This window comes from Corvus moneduloides, chromosome 3 (assembly GCF_009650955.1).
Source record: "Corvus moneduloides isolate bCorMon1 chromosome 3, bCorMon1.pri, whole genome shotgun sequence".
Classification (NCBI taxonomy): Eukaryota; Metazoa; Chordata; class Aves; order Passeriformes; family Corvidae; genus Corvus; species Corvus moneduloides.
The window spans coordinates 55,679,174-55,697,045 of record NC_045478.1 but is presented as its reverse complement, the minus strand read 5'-3'; the positions used below and the strand labels follow the sequence as shown (position 1 = coordinate 55,697,045).

General features: G+C 41.4%; 1 protein-coding gene across 4 annotated transcripts in view; it reads right to left on the bottom strand.

Annotated features, from left to right (window-relative positions):
- Nucleotides 1–17,872, bottom strand: part of NCOA7 (nuclear receptor coactivator 7) — an 87,114-nt gene that overhangs the window by 16,147 nt on the left and 53,095 nt on the right. For 2 of the 4 annotated variants that reach the window (XM_032101610.1, XM_032101609.1), the window contains 6 exons: nucleotides 9,594–9,673; nucleotides 8,663–8,770; nucleotides 7,800–7,898; nucleotides 6,626–6,751; nucleotides 3,700–3,884; nucleotides 1,248–2,302 (listed from right to left, as the gene is read on the bottom strand). In XM_032101610.1, the coding sequence (XP_031957501.1) occupies nucleotides 1,248–2,302; nucleotides 3,700–3,884; nucleotides 6,626–6,751; nucleotides 7,800–7,898; nucleotides 8,663–8,770; nucleotides 9,594–9,673 (1,653 nt within the window). The remainder of the gene's footprint in view (nucleotides 1–1,247; nucleotides 2,303–3,699; nucleotides 3,885–6,625; nucleotides 6,752–7,799; nucleotides 7,899–8,662; nucleotides 8,771–9,593; nucleotides 9,674–17,872) is intronic. The other 2 variants (XM_032101612.1, XM_032101611.1) reach the window with 2 other exon arrangements.

Genomic DNA, 17,872 nt, shown 5'->3' with positions numbered 1-17,872 from the left:
ATCCTAAACTGAGGCCATTTATTCCCATTTTGTCACAGCCTGTATCCCCCTCAGCGGTACAGCTATGTACAGAACAGCCCTGTAAAGAAATAGGTAAGATGACCTGGCTGGGTGCTGCCTGCAACATGAAGCAGGCAAATTAAGGGGACATGTTTGGGTCCCAAAAACCCATCCAGTTGATGGGTAATCTTGCATGCACACACACACAAAAAGCCCAATCAGTTTCTTGACTCTTTCAGTCACACAGCCATACAAGCACCTTTTGTCTGCACAAGACAGGGCCAAGCCTAGAAGCAGTTTAAGCTCCTTAAATTGCTAATATGAAAAAAAACCCTGCTTATTAAACTACAGCCTCAATCACACTGAGGTTGCCTTCTTTGTTTTAGGCATACACATACAGCCAAATACAACCAGCAAGATATAAACCCTTACAAAAAAAAAGGAAAAATCATTTTAAGAAAAACTGTTCTTAAAATAAAGACTTCCACTTTAAGCATCCCCCACCACCTGATATGAATCAAGGGTATGTCCACTGGTTCACTACATTACCCAGAGAGGAGCATCAACGCTCCAGGACACACTAGTGCTTAGAGGCATTGGGCTGCCATAGAAATGGTAATATGTGTGCACACGCTCTGAACAGAGATTTCATTCCGTTACGTGCTTTCCTGGAACAGCCTGAATTATTTCTGATAACGCAACGACCAATCAGGAAAAATTGATCAGTCAGTAGGACTATACATGTATTCCTGTTTATCACTTCTTTAAGGGTTTCCATAGCATGAGAGACACCAGACACACGCCAATAGTGTGAAGAATACTTTGGTACCCTTTGGTACCTTCATAGCAGTGCTCTATTACTTTGGATACTATCAGAAACCCACTGACAGACTTCAGTGAGGCAACAGGGGTTACCAATGTGGAGTGACAATTCCTAGGCCATGAAGTGTCCCTGCCAATACTGAACTGGATGACATCTCACTGTCCTTCTTAAAGCCAGCAAACAGAAGTAAAGATTATGTAAAGAGTGATCAATGAATATGGAAAGAGCACACAAGCTACTTATCAAACTACAAGCTTAGAGAATTTGACGATAGCAGATAACATAAAATCGAAATACACAAAGAGTAAAAAAGAGACCAGGCATTACAGAAAGAGGGAATCTAGAGTAGAAGGCTGTCAATTCAAAGGTTACCGTCATAATGCTGTCCAAGTCTCAGAGGAAACAAGGATAACCAGAGACCTACCTTCAATTGGCACTTGAATTTTCTGCAGCAGCCACAGTCTGATTTCTGATTGATTGTCTAACTGTGTTTCTTGACAGGTCTTGTCTATAGCTGGTACTAATGAAGAGTCCACAGACTCTTTCAGATCCTTTTCCTCTGCAGCTGCTGAGCTGATTTCTAATGAAGGTGCTTTCCTTTCAACACAGCAGGAATCAAGCTCCATACTTTTAACTGTATGGACTTCATTAGCTTGGGACTTTGAACAGCTAAGTGTAAGGTCTATGCCAATTGCTTTATTGTTTTCACCTTTCTGGATTTCAGCCTTGTGTAAGTCTTCAGATGACTGAGACCCATTTCCATCTTTATTGAGGTAAAATTCAATAAGTTTATCTTTCTCTAGCTCTTTCTTAGTGTCCAATTCAGTCTCCACCTTACCTGTCGGGGAACTGACACATTTGTTTACTTCTGGAATAACATCTTGCTTTTCACACAGCTCTAAGTCTAAGTCAGCTTTAGGTTCAACACTGTCCTGTTTTTCCAAGGAATCAACTGTCAAGTGCTCCTGGACTTCTGTAGTAGGTTTGGTTACCTGCTGCTTAGTTCTCAAGTCCCTGGGGTCAGCCAGCAAGCCTTCCATTACTGAGATTTTCCTGTCCAACCCTCTATCCATATGAGATGATGTCTTTTCCAGCTCAATTAAGTCATCCTCTCCTCCTAGAGGGGATTTTTCTTTGGTATCTGAAGCATTTTTTTCCCTGGAAGGGTCCTTGGTACATGAATCCGCATCAAACTTTTCCAAATGTTCAGTGGCAGTGATGTTGTTGGGAAACTCCAGAGACTTTGATTTGATTGAGCCTGTACTCTCTGATGACTGAAGAACTTCAAAATCAGAAGACTTTTCCTTATCTGAAGGCTTTATCTGTTTGGCACCCGGAGCAACAGATGCATCCCCATTCTGCTGCCTCTTTTCCTTGCTAAGGGATTTGAATTTGCTGAAAGGATTGATATCTTTCTCAGAGGACAGGTCTTCCCATTCTCCTGGCCTGTACAGAGGACAAAGATCCTTTGGTATGTCACTGTCAGGGGAAATGATGGATGTACATACGATGTTAAAAGCAAAATGGAAACAGAAAAAAAAATGAAAAGAAAACTAAATATCAACTTAACTTAAACCATGAAACTCAACAAAAAACAACTTTCTCCAAAATAAACATACAGAACTGGAAATAAGTGACTTTAAAGACAATGGAGAAAAAAGTATAGTACCAAAATAAAATGAGTAAACCACTTGGCAGACTGTGCCACGTGGGTGAAGAAATGTTACACGTGTAATAAGAATGTGCAAGTCATCAGAAGTTCAGTAACAAAAAAACACAGGACATGTATTTAGCTGCTGGAATTTAATTCAAATCATATGAGTATTGTAATTTCCCACACCTGACAATGAGTCAACATCTACAACCATCCATGCTTCCCTAGTCAGTACAAATGTATTTCTGAGAAAAACAAATCGGAGATAAGATGTATCCTGTTTGAACACGTTTACTGCAAAACAGTAACAGGCAACAGAGTCAGTAGCTTTCTTCTTTAATTTGTCTCCATTATTCAAAGATACTGTTTGAATGCAGGCTTCCCCAAATATTTTTTTAAAGCAGGACAATCATAAAACATTTCAAAATGGAAAATTCTGAAAAAAATGTATCAGCATAAAACTTGAGCTCTTCGTTACTGCTAAAAAGTCTGAGGAGAATGAGAATACAAGATCCTCATGACTTAAAAGTTGCTAAGAAGCTATTAAACACTCCAGTAATGAGTGTAACAAGTACTGGAAAGTTTTTCTTGAAATGAGAAAAGGGAGGGAATTATGAATTTAACTGTTCAAGCAGGTATTGCCTTTAAGAACAAAACCCTGCTTAGAACAAATAGATAAGCAGTGCCTGGTCTGTGCATAAATGAAAGTAGTCCACCCCAGAAGGTCTATTATGTATTATAGATTATAACTATTAATGTATTTCTGGTTCTGAGATAGAAGTATTCCACAGTCTGGTGGTTCTTTTAAGTCCTGAAGATGGCAGCTAAGGTGCTGTTATCTTCAAAAGGTTCAAATACTCCTCTGAGAACAGTCCTGATAGCACAACAATGGTCCAAATCTAAACCTCTTCACATCCACTGAAATAGCCCTAGAGACAGGTCAGCACGAGAGCCCAACCACAGCATACCACAAATGCTTTTATTAATCATTGGTTTGTACTGGTCTCCTTTGCACTTTGGTTCTCATATTCATGACTCATTTGTGTTTAATGTCACTTTAGTGTTCTAAAGTGGAAGAACAACACAAGTGAATCACACCTTTGCTGGCACTTAACTCTTGCTGCAGTAAAACTCCTCCTCTCCATTCCCCTCTCCCCCAGCCCTTTTCCATGACCCTTACTAATAATCTGCAAATGTAAGCTCAGGGAAGAACACTCCTTACGATGGCAATGCATCTTTAATCTTCATGTGAGAGATGTCATTGTAGAGCGCTATCGAGACAACCTCCTCCATGGGGCAGATGAGCCCATACTCTTCACAGCCATTCTCAATTACCAGAGGATCAGACTTATGTGGGTCAAACATGATATTGTTTGGAGTTACTATCATGACTCCTCCAACGACGCCCTAAAACAGGAGAAAAAGGAGTCAGCACATCACATGTAATGCACTCATCATTGGGTACTGGATTTTAGGCTACTATCCTAAAAAGCAAAACCACTTTCCTGCCTCTTTATACTGTATCATGCAGTGTTTGCTAGCAAAATACTTTGCTTTCCAATTGCATCAAGTCAGACATTGTAAGGAGAGCAAAGACAAAAATATCTTAGTAACATCCAAGCTCCTGGACGATAAGGAAGCACATCTGAACTACTCAACTTTCAATTCTGACTGCTGTAAGTTAAAAATGTGATTGCTAATCAATCTCAGACAAAATAGATTAGTGGATTTATTTAAAAAAAAAATTATAGCATTTTACTCTGGATGCAACCACCTTAATTTGATCCATGAATTTACATGCAACCAGCACACCTGAATGCAGTCTTACTCATGGAAACATCCAGGTTACTATGCCAAGCTACGTTAGAAGTTCCCTTGATCTACTTTCCCAGAGGTAGATGCAAAATCCTTCTTCACACAGGGATCTGAGACAGCTTCTTCCTAACCTCAAAACAGCTCCTACCATTGGTCCAAGCATATTCTGCACAGCTGTAGAGGACTCATTTAATCATTCAAAATGTGCTCTAGCCATGGATTTGATAAAAGGCTGCTGCATCAGCCATTATTCAGCATCAATCCATGACAACTGACCATTTTTCAAGGTTGAAAAGGAAGATTTCCACTGTCTTGCTTCTGCACCCTCTCCTCCAGATGAACTACAAAATTCACCAGACCAACTCAGAAGCTGTGTGTAAATCATGATATCTGACAAATAGGATACACAGATTAACTGGAATGATCCACACTGCAGATACTACTATTATCCAAGGTCATCTGCAAGGTAAGCCAAGGAAGGCTCATAAACAGGCAGGTAAAAGACCACAAGCTTGGTTTGTGGGGCTTTTTATTCAAGCAGTAAGATGTGGAGGGCTGTGAGCCCTTGGCACAGGAGCCCTCTGCACTCCCTTGGAGGAGAGAGGCCTGAGGGCAAGATGACTTTCCCCACAGACAAGCAACCTTCCTTGGGTCGTGGTGACAAAGTGAACCACCCCCAGCCTGCCTTGTTTCTATATGGTAATAGCCTGTACCCAGTTGGCTAGTTGGTTTCTCCCCCACCCCCTGCCTTTCCCATAAAAAGCCCGTTTCTGCCCCTGATCAGGGAGCCTTTGTCCTTGGCCTTCCCTTCACAGGGGCTGCTGGACAGTAAAAGCTGCCTCATGGAACTGCCAAACGAGGCTCCTGTCTCTCTGTACACGCGTTTGCCTTGGGTGATTTCACAAAGAGCTGAAACACAAGAGCTGATATCACTTGTACCTGAGAAATCACTACACTTGCTGAAATCCCCTGCTGCCCAGGGAGGCCTGCCACTGCCCCTGGAAGAGTTGTTCCTTGCAGGACACTCTCTCTAGGAAGGTTGCAACACACCAGGTTGTCCACCCCCAGCCCCCTGAAAGTGATAGTAAGCTGATGGCTTGGCACTGGCAAATAGGCACATGAATGCCTGCTCCTTTATAAAGCACAATCTGTCCATATTTCCCATTTGGTTCTCCTGTATGACTCGGTTGACAAGCTCGGTTTGTGTCTGGATGACAGAATCAAAACAAAGTGCAGAGGCTTTTCCCAGAAGCCAGAAGACCATACATCAGTAGGCTGTACTTCCCACCCAGCAACTGCAGGAAGCAAGGCAACAAGGGATTTAGCTACAATGGCAAAGAAGCCATCTCATTTTTGATTGCTCTGACTGCAAATTACTTTTTCCGTCCTGCAGCCACAAAATTGGCAATCTGTATCCTCTGCACCTGACAAGCATCATATAGCAAAGTGACAGTATTGCCCTAATTTACATGCGAGACATCAAGTAGTTCTCTGTTATGTTCTACAAAATAGCAGACTGTAAAATTGCAGAGTTGTTAAGCACAGTCTACAACCACTCAATGCAAAAAGAAGCCAGAAACTGTAGGTGTAAACACATCCATCTTACAAAAGTCAGGACTAAGGGAAAAAAAAAGTTGAAACAACAACGATTAGCATCTCCAGAGTTATAAATGCCAGAGAACTTGAAAACCCAAACACGCAGACAGCTAACTGTAACCAGAGTCAACAAGGACAGATATATCAAAGCAGGCAGTTCAGGAAGACAGTGTCTCGTGACCTTGAGAAGAGGGCTAAATACTACCCAAGCTTTGTGCCTTTACTTCTAAAACAGTTGCTGTAATTTAGAATTGCAGTCCTGGCATATGTTACAAAAATACTTACAAGAAACAGAAAGAAAAGATTGCATAATGCAATATTTATCCTTTTATTAGGCTTGCACAACATTCATTAGCAAGTATAGAAGCAACATAAACATATCTGGAAACACTTCTCTGGAAACAGTTAAAATTTATCTTCAAGTCATAAATGAAATGGATTGGCATGTACTCGTTTTATAAAGCCGTTGCTCAATTTGATGGAACTGGACAACTAATCCTGACATGTCATAACTCTGAAATGCAGTTCTCTCTGTGTATCTAGCAACATGTAACCAAGAGAACAAAAAATTATACAGCATCTTATCACAGTACCAACAAAAACAGCAGTAATAGATAAAACCAACATAACTTTTTACATTCTTTAAAGACATGAAGAACACTTGACTCCCCCAGTATTCATTGCTCACTTATCCAAAGAGAATCTCAAACAATGCCCAAAAATCAGGTTCCACCTACCTTACCATCTGTGAAGTAACGACAATTCATTTTTAAAAATTTGACAACCACAGGCTCATCCTCTTCTGAAGTAGAGGACAGGACTCTCTCCACTGGTTTGAAAGCCTTTCTTGCTAAATCAGCATCCTTAGAAAAGAACAAGTTCAGTGAAGAGCAACAGGACCAGAATCATATACTTTCATATTTTTGAAAACTAAAATGCCAGGTTCAAACAATTATTTTCCTTTTGCTTAAGGAAGAAAAGCAATGGTCATGTATGTAGGTATATATGTACACTTCCCACAGTACCCTGTATTGAAAAAAAACCCCTTGTAACCTTAAGAGAAACTCCACACAAATAAGAGGCAAGAAATTAAAAAAAAATAAGGCAGGTCAGCTCACCAAAATTCAGTTATGCACTCTCATTAGGGAGAGGGGCTGCCCTGACACATCATCCACACTGAAGACCTCTGCTCACAGAGCACGGGTGTGATTCCCCATGCAGAGGCATAAGGGTAAGGTTAAACACAATTGTTCACTCCAAGCTTCTCTCCACTTCTGATTAGTGATGTATTTGAAATTACTAATTACTTTAATCTCAGCAGATGTTAAAGATGTTAAAGGCAGATAAACTGCTTAAAGGTACTAAAAATCATTATGGCAAATCACCCTTCCAAAGAAAATGAAAGATCAGCTATGCTGAGGCCTTTCACAAAGATTATATCCAGCAGTCTTGTCCAAAGTCTGTATATGGGTACCACCACAATTTGTTTAACTAGAAAGAAACTGACTGCTCAGACTAAACCAACAGCCTCCCTGTTCAAGGACACCAGTGCAGGATCAAGGCTCTGGACTGCAGAGCAGCATAAAAATCTCCAGTAGGAAACACTAAATAATTTTTTGTATTTAGCTTTTTATTCTTTAAAGATTATGCACTACACTATTTTCAGTAGTTTTGATAAGACTCAGGGCCCAACTGAACTTGTAATAGGTTTCCACACCCAGAATTCCCTTTATTTGGAGTATTTTTAAGACATGGTAAACTTTGTAGTACAGCAAACTATTTTTACACAATACACTACACACAAGGCCTGTAAATGCAAAAAACCCCTACTATTTACACAGCCTGGATTCTCAGCTTCAGAATCAGAAAATATTTTGAGAGTTTAAGACCAGTGAACCATGTTTGACTTACAGGGAGTTTATCATATTCAGCATCTGATGATGAAGGAGAAACAGGAGCACCAGGACTAGAAGACAGCCTCCCGGCATTTGTTTCTGGCACAAAGAGAATCTAAATACAAACAGGTATTTCAAAACAGTGAGGCACAAGCTTTAGAATATTATTCACTATGTTCTATTAGAAAGACAACACAATACTGATCACTCATATCTGCAATGTACACCTTAAAAACATTCAGAAAAACGAAACTAATTTCCTTATTCCAGCTTTTGTCTGCTGGGTATTCTTAGGCAAGTCACACCATCTCTCTGTGCCTCAGTTTCCCTATGGGAAATCACGACACTTCAATCTCCTCATGGCTGTGAAGCAGAAGTAGAGATCTGCTCTTCATGAACCAGGTGTTAGTCTCCACACTTGCATTTCCAGTCCTGGACTCTCCTAAAAAGTCTCTCTCCATTTATTTCTCATCTTACAGGAGGACTGATTCATACCCAACATAATGGCACAAAGCCATTTCAATTTCTGTATCTAACTCTCTAATTCTTTAATGCATTATAGATTGCATTTATCCAGACTTCCCAAGAATTCAACTCCCTTACAACAGCTGTATTATCTTCTTGAGCTTGTCATCTTTAAGCTTTAGTGACAGTACATAAATAACAAGTCAGATATGGCAATTACAAAGCTTCTCCTCCACATCAATTCCAAGTAATAATCTACTGAGTTTCGCTTTGAGGGAGGGCTTTAAATTACTGTCCATTATCCTTGTATCCAAGTACCTAAAAGATACATGTAAGTAGTAAAAAGCTTTTAAATACATAGCAAATAATCATGTTTCAGGTATTTTAAAAAAAACAAATAAATAAAAGATTTACCTGGCCTGGCACAATTGTCTGTGTGAAAAGCTTATTGAGCTCCACAAGCTTGTTTGGGGTGACGTTGAACTTTAATGCTATACTGTTTATGGTGTCCTGATTTCCAGCCTGAAGAAAGAGTTGATGACTAAGATACCATACTGAACACAGCACCACACATGAACTAAAACCCATCTAACAGACTGTTTGCAGGGAATAGACTCGATGACCTCAACACCCCATTTATTTAATAGCTTAAGAGATAAATCAGTATCAAAAAAAAAAGGACAGAAGTATTCTCTCACACTATACAGTAGATAAAATGTAGAGGTGTTACAGATGTCCCTCTCCTTTTGTCTTAAAACTTTAAAGCAGCACAACCGTATTTAGAACTGGTCTGGCAATGGGGAGAAGGTCATACACTGCAGAGTTCACTACACCTCCAGCTGCCACAGCACATCAGGCATTTGTGCAGTTCCCAGCTGGGATACCACCTTCCACAGAGGTTCTGTATGGTAGAGAGCATAATGCACTGAGGGCTCACACAAACGTTTTGGGCAGAGCTAGCACACTGCTGCCCTGCTCCCGCTAAGGGAAACAGATCTCATCAAGCACAGGTCAATTGCTTGATGACCTAAGCAACACCACAGAATGGGAGTATTTTTCAGAATAACAAAACCATTGCTTTACTAGAGAGCCATAATGCAGAAGGAAAAATGGAACTGGCAGCTGCAAGAGGCAGAGAACCTGGGTTGAACAGAGATTCAGGACATGACCCTAGCTCTCCCCATACAGTGGTATTTGAATGGTATGAATAGGGGCAATCCCTATTGAGAAAGGTGCAAACTGAGAAAGTATTAGTGCTTTCAGTTTTGTGCCACTGCCTCCCTCTCAACTTCAACAGCTCCACTTTCAAAAAGCAGGCATGAACACACCACACACTAGTACTTACTGTATATTCTATGGTACCATGGGGTTTCTGAGAAACCATTTTCTTCTCCTTCTTTTCATTGGTTTTGTTTTGATTGCCATCTAAAGAGAAAAAAAAAATCAAGTAATTGACTGTCAAGATGTTTGCCTTTCAGCATGTTTTGAAAGAGATCTACGGTATGTGCAAATTAAAGCTGTGAAGAAGAACAAGAGGACACATTAAAAATGCCTATTAGGCCTTAAAATTGCATTGTAAGGCAAGAAAACTTCATCAAGTACAGCAGGTTTAGTAATCATGCAGGAACTCTGCAAGAGTTAACGTATATATGATACCCTATCAATACACAGCTGCTCCCATGGTTTCTTCTGTGATTCCTACACAATTCAGCTGCTGGATACAAGTACTTTGTACCATCAGGTGAATGTACAACCACAACAAGCACTGGCTAACCACCACTTCACCACAAGTATGTTATATTGAAACACTACTTTAAACTCTGAAGGTAAAAGTGTGCAAAGAGTCCTGCAAAGCATGCATTTATACAGTCAAGCATGAGAAAGCAGAAAGCTTGTGCAGAAGACCTTTTCTATCAGCTGCAATACACAGAACTCACTGCAGCTGCAGAAACCCTTGCAAGACACAAAAGGCACTCACGAGCTGTCAGCAGCATGAGCAGGGCAGAAATTTCCAATACTTATGACAGCATTGTGTGAGCAAAACCAAGGCTCAGGGAGGATGCAGCTGCCCAGCCAGCCCCAGCCCCACGGGGCTCCCCTCCAAACCCAGAGCCCAGACCCGCATACCTGGGGGGGGCAAGGGCAGCATGCAGCCCCAGCTCCAGGAGTGGGGATGGGGTGCCAGGAGGCAATTCATGGCTCTCCCCACCTGACCACCCCCAAGCCCTTAGAAAGGTCCTGCTGCCTCCGGCAGGGTGCTGCAGCCCGGACAAGGTGGGGAGAGGCAAGAAGACAAGGCAAGGCTGGGCCTAGCAAAACCAGCAGCCAGGACCAGGAGCAGGGAGACACACTGTCCTCCTGGGAGGACTCTTCCTGTAGTCCGAGCCGGCAGCTCTGGAAGATCAGGGAAGAAAGGACGAGGAATGGCAATGCAGGGCTTCTGACTTGCATTCAGGCTTTGCTGCAATCTCTGCTATTTCCAGAGAGCAAGAGGCAGATAGTAAAAGGAAGGGCGAGGACCTACCTGCCTCACTGTAATGTACACAAGAAACAAGGAGGGGCCCAGTGTGCTGCACCTGACCCTTCTGCTGGCCCACATCCACAGCAAGATTAAGGGTGTGGGGCTGCCTCAGTGTATTCCAGAGGCTGCACAGTCAGGGACCATCTCCCTCAGTCAGAAGAGACTCACAAGAGCCCTGAACATGCATCCAGGTGTTACCACTGGCATATCCCACCCACTACCTGCCAGGGATGCAGTCATGAGAAGTGCAGTGGCTAGGGACACTACAGATAAGGCAACAGAGGCAGAAAACGTGTAGGAACCAAACACACACAATTTAAATACATGCACACAGTATACAAGGTATGAAGGACAGAGGGAGGAAGACTAGGATGATGCTGGCTTTTCCCTGATAGCATGTTGAAACACAGCATCACTCAATGATCTCAGATACTTTATCTCTGAGGCTGGACACCCACAGCGAAACTTTTTAAATTAGCTTTCATATTGCCTTTTTCTGACCATTTGTATTTTCACCATTGGCACACAATCTTCCACTGATCAAAGTGAAAGCAGTGTGTGGAAAAATAGGTAATGGCAGCATTAGCAGGGCACAGTATTAAACCATCAGAAACACAATGACAACATGTCAGACAAAAAGACTGACAAATACTGGATGTTTTCTTTATCCATTACCTACATACAAGGGCCAATATGGCACAGTCCTGCCTGAAGAAACTCTGCCAACTACTAGTGGTATCTCCTGGTAACACAAAACTACACTGTTTTGTGTTACCAGGAGATACCACTTCGATTAGTCCAGGATAACTATAATTAGAACTACATATCACACCCATGTAGGCAAACCACCTGAACTTTTTGTGACCTTTCCCTGGAGAAAGACAAGAAAGGTAGACTTCACCTTCTAGTAAATTATTTGGTCTAGCTGGAAAAAGAAGACAAGTTTTCAGATATTTTACCCGTACTTATCTCTGAAACAGCACACAAGGTAGGAAACAGTTAAGAGCAATAATCTCACACTGATTAGACATGCGCCAGTAAGACCTTGGAGGAGTGGGAATAAAAATAAAGCAGGCCAGAGAGAGATATATATAGAGAGAGAGATTTTGGACCTGTTGAATGGGAAAAAGTTTAAGACTGGGTATAGATGGGACAAATAACAATATGCAATAAAAGCAGTTTCTCTGAAGAGCTTAAAATATTTGTTATTAGCTAAACATTTTTTGTTCCAAAGCTTTGTCTTTGAAAATGGAGAGCTGACCATGACAGCAACCACTACGCCACTGTGGCACAAGACCACAAAACAGCAATACAGACAACTTTCTCCCTTACAGCTTCCTACCTAGGACACCTCTCTCTCCCACTGTGAAATATATTGTATTTTCCAGGTCCTCCTAATTGCATTGACTGCTAAGTTTGGAGATTAAAAAATACTGTCCAGGGAAATGTTACAGCCTGAAATACTGTATTCACAGGAGACATATAATATGCTCTAGTTCTTGGTTGATAGGACTGTGAGCCTGTTTGTTTAGTAGGGTCCTGAATACAAGTGTGGTACAATACAAAAGAGTGAACTAAGTGTGCCCACATAGTTGAAAATCTCTAACCACAAGACAAGAAAAAGAGAAGAAGTTCAAAAGCCAAGCTGAATTTAGATTAAACAAAATACCGTCCTTTTTTGGTCAATAAACGTTAATAAATCCTAAAAAAGTTGAACAATTAGACACTTTTCTTTCACGCAAGAATATATGTTGTCTGTTTAGCTACAGGCTAAAAGAAGCAGTCACAGCCTGTGAATTTATTTGTCTCCTGAAACCAAAATCTGACATTTTGTGTTTGGATACTTTTTTCTTCTACCCCTTGCTCCTCCATCCCTTTTTTTTCTGTCCCAGCAACAAAGGGCTGTGAACGCTGTCCATACATTAAGCCTATCTACTAGTCAGGTTTGGGCAATTCAAAACCACATCCTAATTATTTGACTAGTGTGAAGTCTTACCTAGTCTGTGCTTTTGTGTATATAAAGATTTAAAATTATAAATCAAAAATTTCAGACCTTCAGAAGAAAAAATTGCAATGAATCCATTAAATCTGACAGGTACTGCTAAACCCACATACTGCACACGTGGTGAGGCCAAGGTCACAAATTGTGCTGTATATGAATGGTTTACAGCAGAGTGGGTGGAAAGCCTGGCAAAGCAACACAACACAATATACTGTCTCTTCAGGTCCCTCTATCTTCTCTCATTTCTCCTCCAGGAAGCCAAACATTTTCTGACATGATCTGAATAGCCCCAAAGGCACCCAGAGCACATGTAGGCATGATGGAAGCCTCATGAACCACATTCCTTTCAGTCAGAACTACATGAAGAGCTCCACAGGCTTTGAAACAACTGCCTTTGGCTACTTTTTGAACTCGAACATTTTCTTAGTGGTGAAATGACTCACGGTTCTGCCTCCCAAATTTTCCTGCATTGCATGTACACTGGAGATGGGATTACACACCATGAGAAGTGACTAGGTGTTAATGCAAATTTGATCACACTGCATTTTTAGGCAAAGGGCAGAGTGGGTGGACCGAACCTCTCTGTGGTTTTGGGAAACTTGTAAAATAAGAATTATGTAAAAATAGTAAAATAATGAGCAGTGAAAAGAATGGCAAGTGAGAACAGGCAAGAAAATACGGGCTTACTGAAAACACACAGGTCTAGAATGGGAATTTTTCTGCCCTTAATGTATTTGTATCTCAGTTTCCTAGCAGACTCTTGACATTTTGTTTAGCAGTGTTACAGGAAACTTTACAAAAAAGAGTTACCTAAGAGTAATTTGGAAAGCAACTATTGAAGGAGTATGATAAAGAGGTCAATCAGTTTATCACCCAAAAGACCTTGAGCATTATAGGAGAATTACACCTCTGCAACTGTGTAAATAGCTCTGTAAGTAGATAGAATAGGTCAAGGAGCATCAGCAGTCTCCTGGGCTGCCCACACAGAGGACAGGCCACCACCCCTGCAGGACAATACCATCACCACCAACGCTACAGACGAACCAGCTGCCAGCCCAAATCACTGTGAGGTGTTGCAGTGCTGGCAGTGACAGCTGAACCCGCCGGGCAGGTCCCAAGCCACCAGTCAGCCTCATGTCTGGTAGTGCTAGCAGGAATGCTGAAGCAAAGAAGGGGACAAAGGACTGACCACTTTCCACACCTGGCAAACAAACTCAGTAGCCTGAGAGGATAGAGGCAACGGCATACTCGGTGCGAAAGTCCATTTTACTCATTAATTCCTGTCTTACCAAAGACTTAGGCCACATGTAAATATGGAAATCTTTCCCCTGATTAGCCCCTTGGCTTCTAGAAATCACAGATCTCCCAGAGTAACAGCATTCACTACACGGCACTGTTCTTTCAAGACCTCCACACCAGTTCTATGCCAATGAACCCCCACACTAACATGATGTGCTCATAAAGCAGTGCTTTCCTTCTTGTACTTTATAATTTCACTGAGCATCTTAATTAATGCTATTTTAAGGGTGAACAAATAAATAGTCATTATTCACCTTCTGCATACCACTCATGATGTCACAGATTTCCAGCATCTTTTCTTAGTTATTTCACTTGTTCCAACTAATACTACGATACTGTAGACTCTCCTATTTCTCTGATCACACAGGCTGGCCTTCTTGTTAGCTTTTCTTCTCCTACTACATCCTTTTTGAGATGGAGGAAGTAATACCAAACATAGATTTTAAGATATGAAAAAAACAATAACCTGTGCTGGTGACAGAAAAGAGGGTTTCCTTAAACCTGTATGATACTAGTCATTTTTCCACATCACACATCAGTCATTTTTCCATGCTGCTCAGTATGTCACTGCTGTTTCACGACATTCCAGTCCCACATCTCTATTACAGATTTGTTAGAAACAATAAAACTGTATTACTACAGTCTAGCCAAGCACCAGGACAAAGGAGTGAAAACCTACAGGTAGCTTAAAAGAATCTGAAACACAATAAATTAAGGGGAGAACAGTTATCACTCAGAGTAACCTAATCAGGGTACTGATAAGAAATTAAGCACACAAAGCTTCCTGGGATAGTCTCCTTATCAGTGAATGAGGTCTGATACCAATAATGGTGATGGAGTACAGTAAGTATCACTTCAGTGATTCTAAACACAGATCTCAAGAATATGAAAGTCTTACTTGGGATGATGGAAGAGGAAGACAAATCAGTTTATCTGAACAATTTTTTCCATTCCTACTTTCTACCCTGACATTTTAATAACTCTCAGCAATTCTGCTATGTGCAAAGTTGTGCATAGGATGATGCAATTGTGATTTAAAGCTTGTTTCTGGCTCTTCTCATGACTCTCTAAGTGATGAACTGAACAGCATTCATATTAAAATTATTAGTTTTAAATAAAAAGTCTTTCTTTCAGCTCCTGTCAAGCGTGGGTGAACACCTCAGGGGCCAGATTCCTGGTTTGGGACACCTTCCACCCACTCTGACGTTTTAGCTGCAGCAGCCTCTGAGAAAGACATTACCCCAGTCTCATTCTCTCCTTTAGCCAGCTGCAGCAGTTAGGGGATGCATAAAAAGGTTTTTTGGCCATCTGATCAGACCTACCTTCCTGAAGAAAACCAGCAAGTTGGACAGAAACATTCTCTACTCAGATTTGAATAAGGTACTGCTACCATGTTAAAAGAGAAATAAAAAAATCCCTGCACTGTCTCATCAACTCAGGTATCTGTTTTTCTTTTCTGCTTCCCACTTTCCCCACAGTCTCCTGACAAGCCCTCACCTTTACTTCAGCATATTTTTGCTCTACTGAATCGTATCAGTTGGCTTCCTCCTTCGCTACTGCTGAAGTCACTTGAAACAGAAGGGCAGCTGTCATCCGTCACGACCACACTTGTGCTCCTTCATTAGTGAAACTTCTCCTGACATAGGAAAATAGCAATTCCCTGATCAGTACAAGTCCAGACACATGATTCTGAAATATCTATGCCTTGAACAACTTTTGTCCATTCTCAATAAAAACTGATTGTCCACTAATTATTTTCCAAGCAATTCTTTCAAAGGAATAAAGAGATCACCAGAAAATACAGAGCCTCAACGAAAAATGACAATTTGTTCAAAGAACTGATAAAGATTATAGTAACTCCTTCTGCTATTAGTTATTTTTAGGCACACTTCAATAAAAATTTGACTATTGATATTCACATACTGCAGCTTCTACACGAAAAACTGCAAATATTTAAGGAACTTAAATTCCCTCTTTATTTACTGCATTCCCAAGAAGGCTTTAGCTCCTTTGTGGTCTGACAGCATTACTTGTGAATCCTGTTCAGGAACATGTCAGCATCTAAACACATCTTTCACAAAAGTATCACCATAAAATTTCTGACTATCCACTACATCAGGTACTTAAGGACAATATAGAGTGAGGAAAATCAGCCTGTCAACAAAGCAAAGAAGGGGACAAAGGACTGACCACTTTCCACACCTGGCACACAAACTTAGTAGCCTGAGAGGATAGAGGCAACGGCATACTTGGTGCAAAAGTCCAACAAAGTAGGGCTGAGGGAAGGAATACTTAGGCATCACAACAGAAAACATGGACATTTTAGAAAACTGTTAACACTACACATGCTGGTTTTCTTCATTTATTTTGCTGGTTGAATACACCACAGCTTGCCTGGGAAGGCTACGCCATGTAAGTCAACCAGGACAATGTCTTTTCAAATCAAACACTGCACTGTCTTGTCTACTGACTGGTGATTACAAGGTCATAGGTTGAAACCAGAGACGAAAATCACAAGGATTCTAAAGATACAGGACACATGCCCTACTTTCGTGTCTGGAGATGACATCTGCATCTGATGCGCTGCTGACTGTCAGCACTTCATCACACAGATCCTCAGAAGCCATAGAAAAGAGCAACTCATTTTATACATGCTACTGATCCCAAGCATGACCCAACAAGTCACATCAGAGATATTACAACAGACTGAGAAGATATTAGGAAATGTCAGTATGGAAAGCTGGGAGCAACGGTGTTACACAATCAAAAAGATCTGACTTAATTCAAATGCAGATGAAGAGAGCTGTGCTTTTCAGAGCATTTATGTTAACTTTCAACAGTGTTTTTCAAGCACAATATGGGAACTTGGTGAAAAAGAGAAATTAAAAGCCTGCCTTGAGGATATCAGGCTTGAGTTATGCAGACACCCAACTCCCTCATGCCTCTGCTTGGAGACCAAAAAATTTGCAACATGATTTCAAATGCGCTATATTGCGCTCCTTATGTACTTGGCTTATAAATACTCCTGTCTTAAAGAAGAATATCTGAAGCTAAAATGAGAATATTCTGCCTGTTCCCTGAGGGCAGAGATCCCAAGAGAGCTATAGTGAGTCACTGGGAAGGGGAGAGAGCTGATACACCTGGGTGCTGCAGAGGACTGCTCCACAGGCACTCAGGATACAAGTCCCGGAAACCGGGGTGGTGAAAGAGACAAAGGACCCAATCTGCCTGGTTGATAGCCCTCCCAGGAAACATGGAAGAGAAGGACTTGTGAGAGTCCCACTCTTTATCCCAGCACAGGATACACCATCAAGACCGCCTCTGAAGAGCTGCACATGCCCTGTGGGTACTCCAGACTAACCTCACAGGGCACCCGTGCTCAGCAAGCACAAGACCGAGCAGGCAGCTGGCACAACCTGGGAAAGCCAGACTGCCCCAGGCATGATGAGCTAGTGGATCCTGGAAGTGACGAACTTGCTAACCACAAAGACATATTTCCTTTCATTATCCCTGGAAGCAATAAGACAACTCTTTTTATTAATTCTCCTGACATGCTTCCTTTCCACCTCCTGCACACGCACACCTGTCACAGTCTCACCATGTGCTATGGGACCAATCGCTCCACAGCTTTCCTCTCTTCCTCTGGGACCCCTTTTCAGAGATGTTAAGTGCATCTGAATTTATAATAATAATATTATAATTATATAATAAATATAATTAAGAACGTAAGTGCTCACTCCTTCTGAAAATTCAGGCCTTGGAAAAATAGACAGCCCTAGGAAACACACCTGGGTCTTTCAGC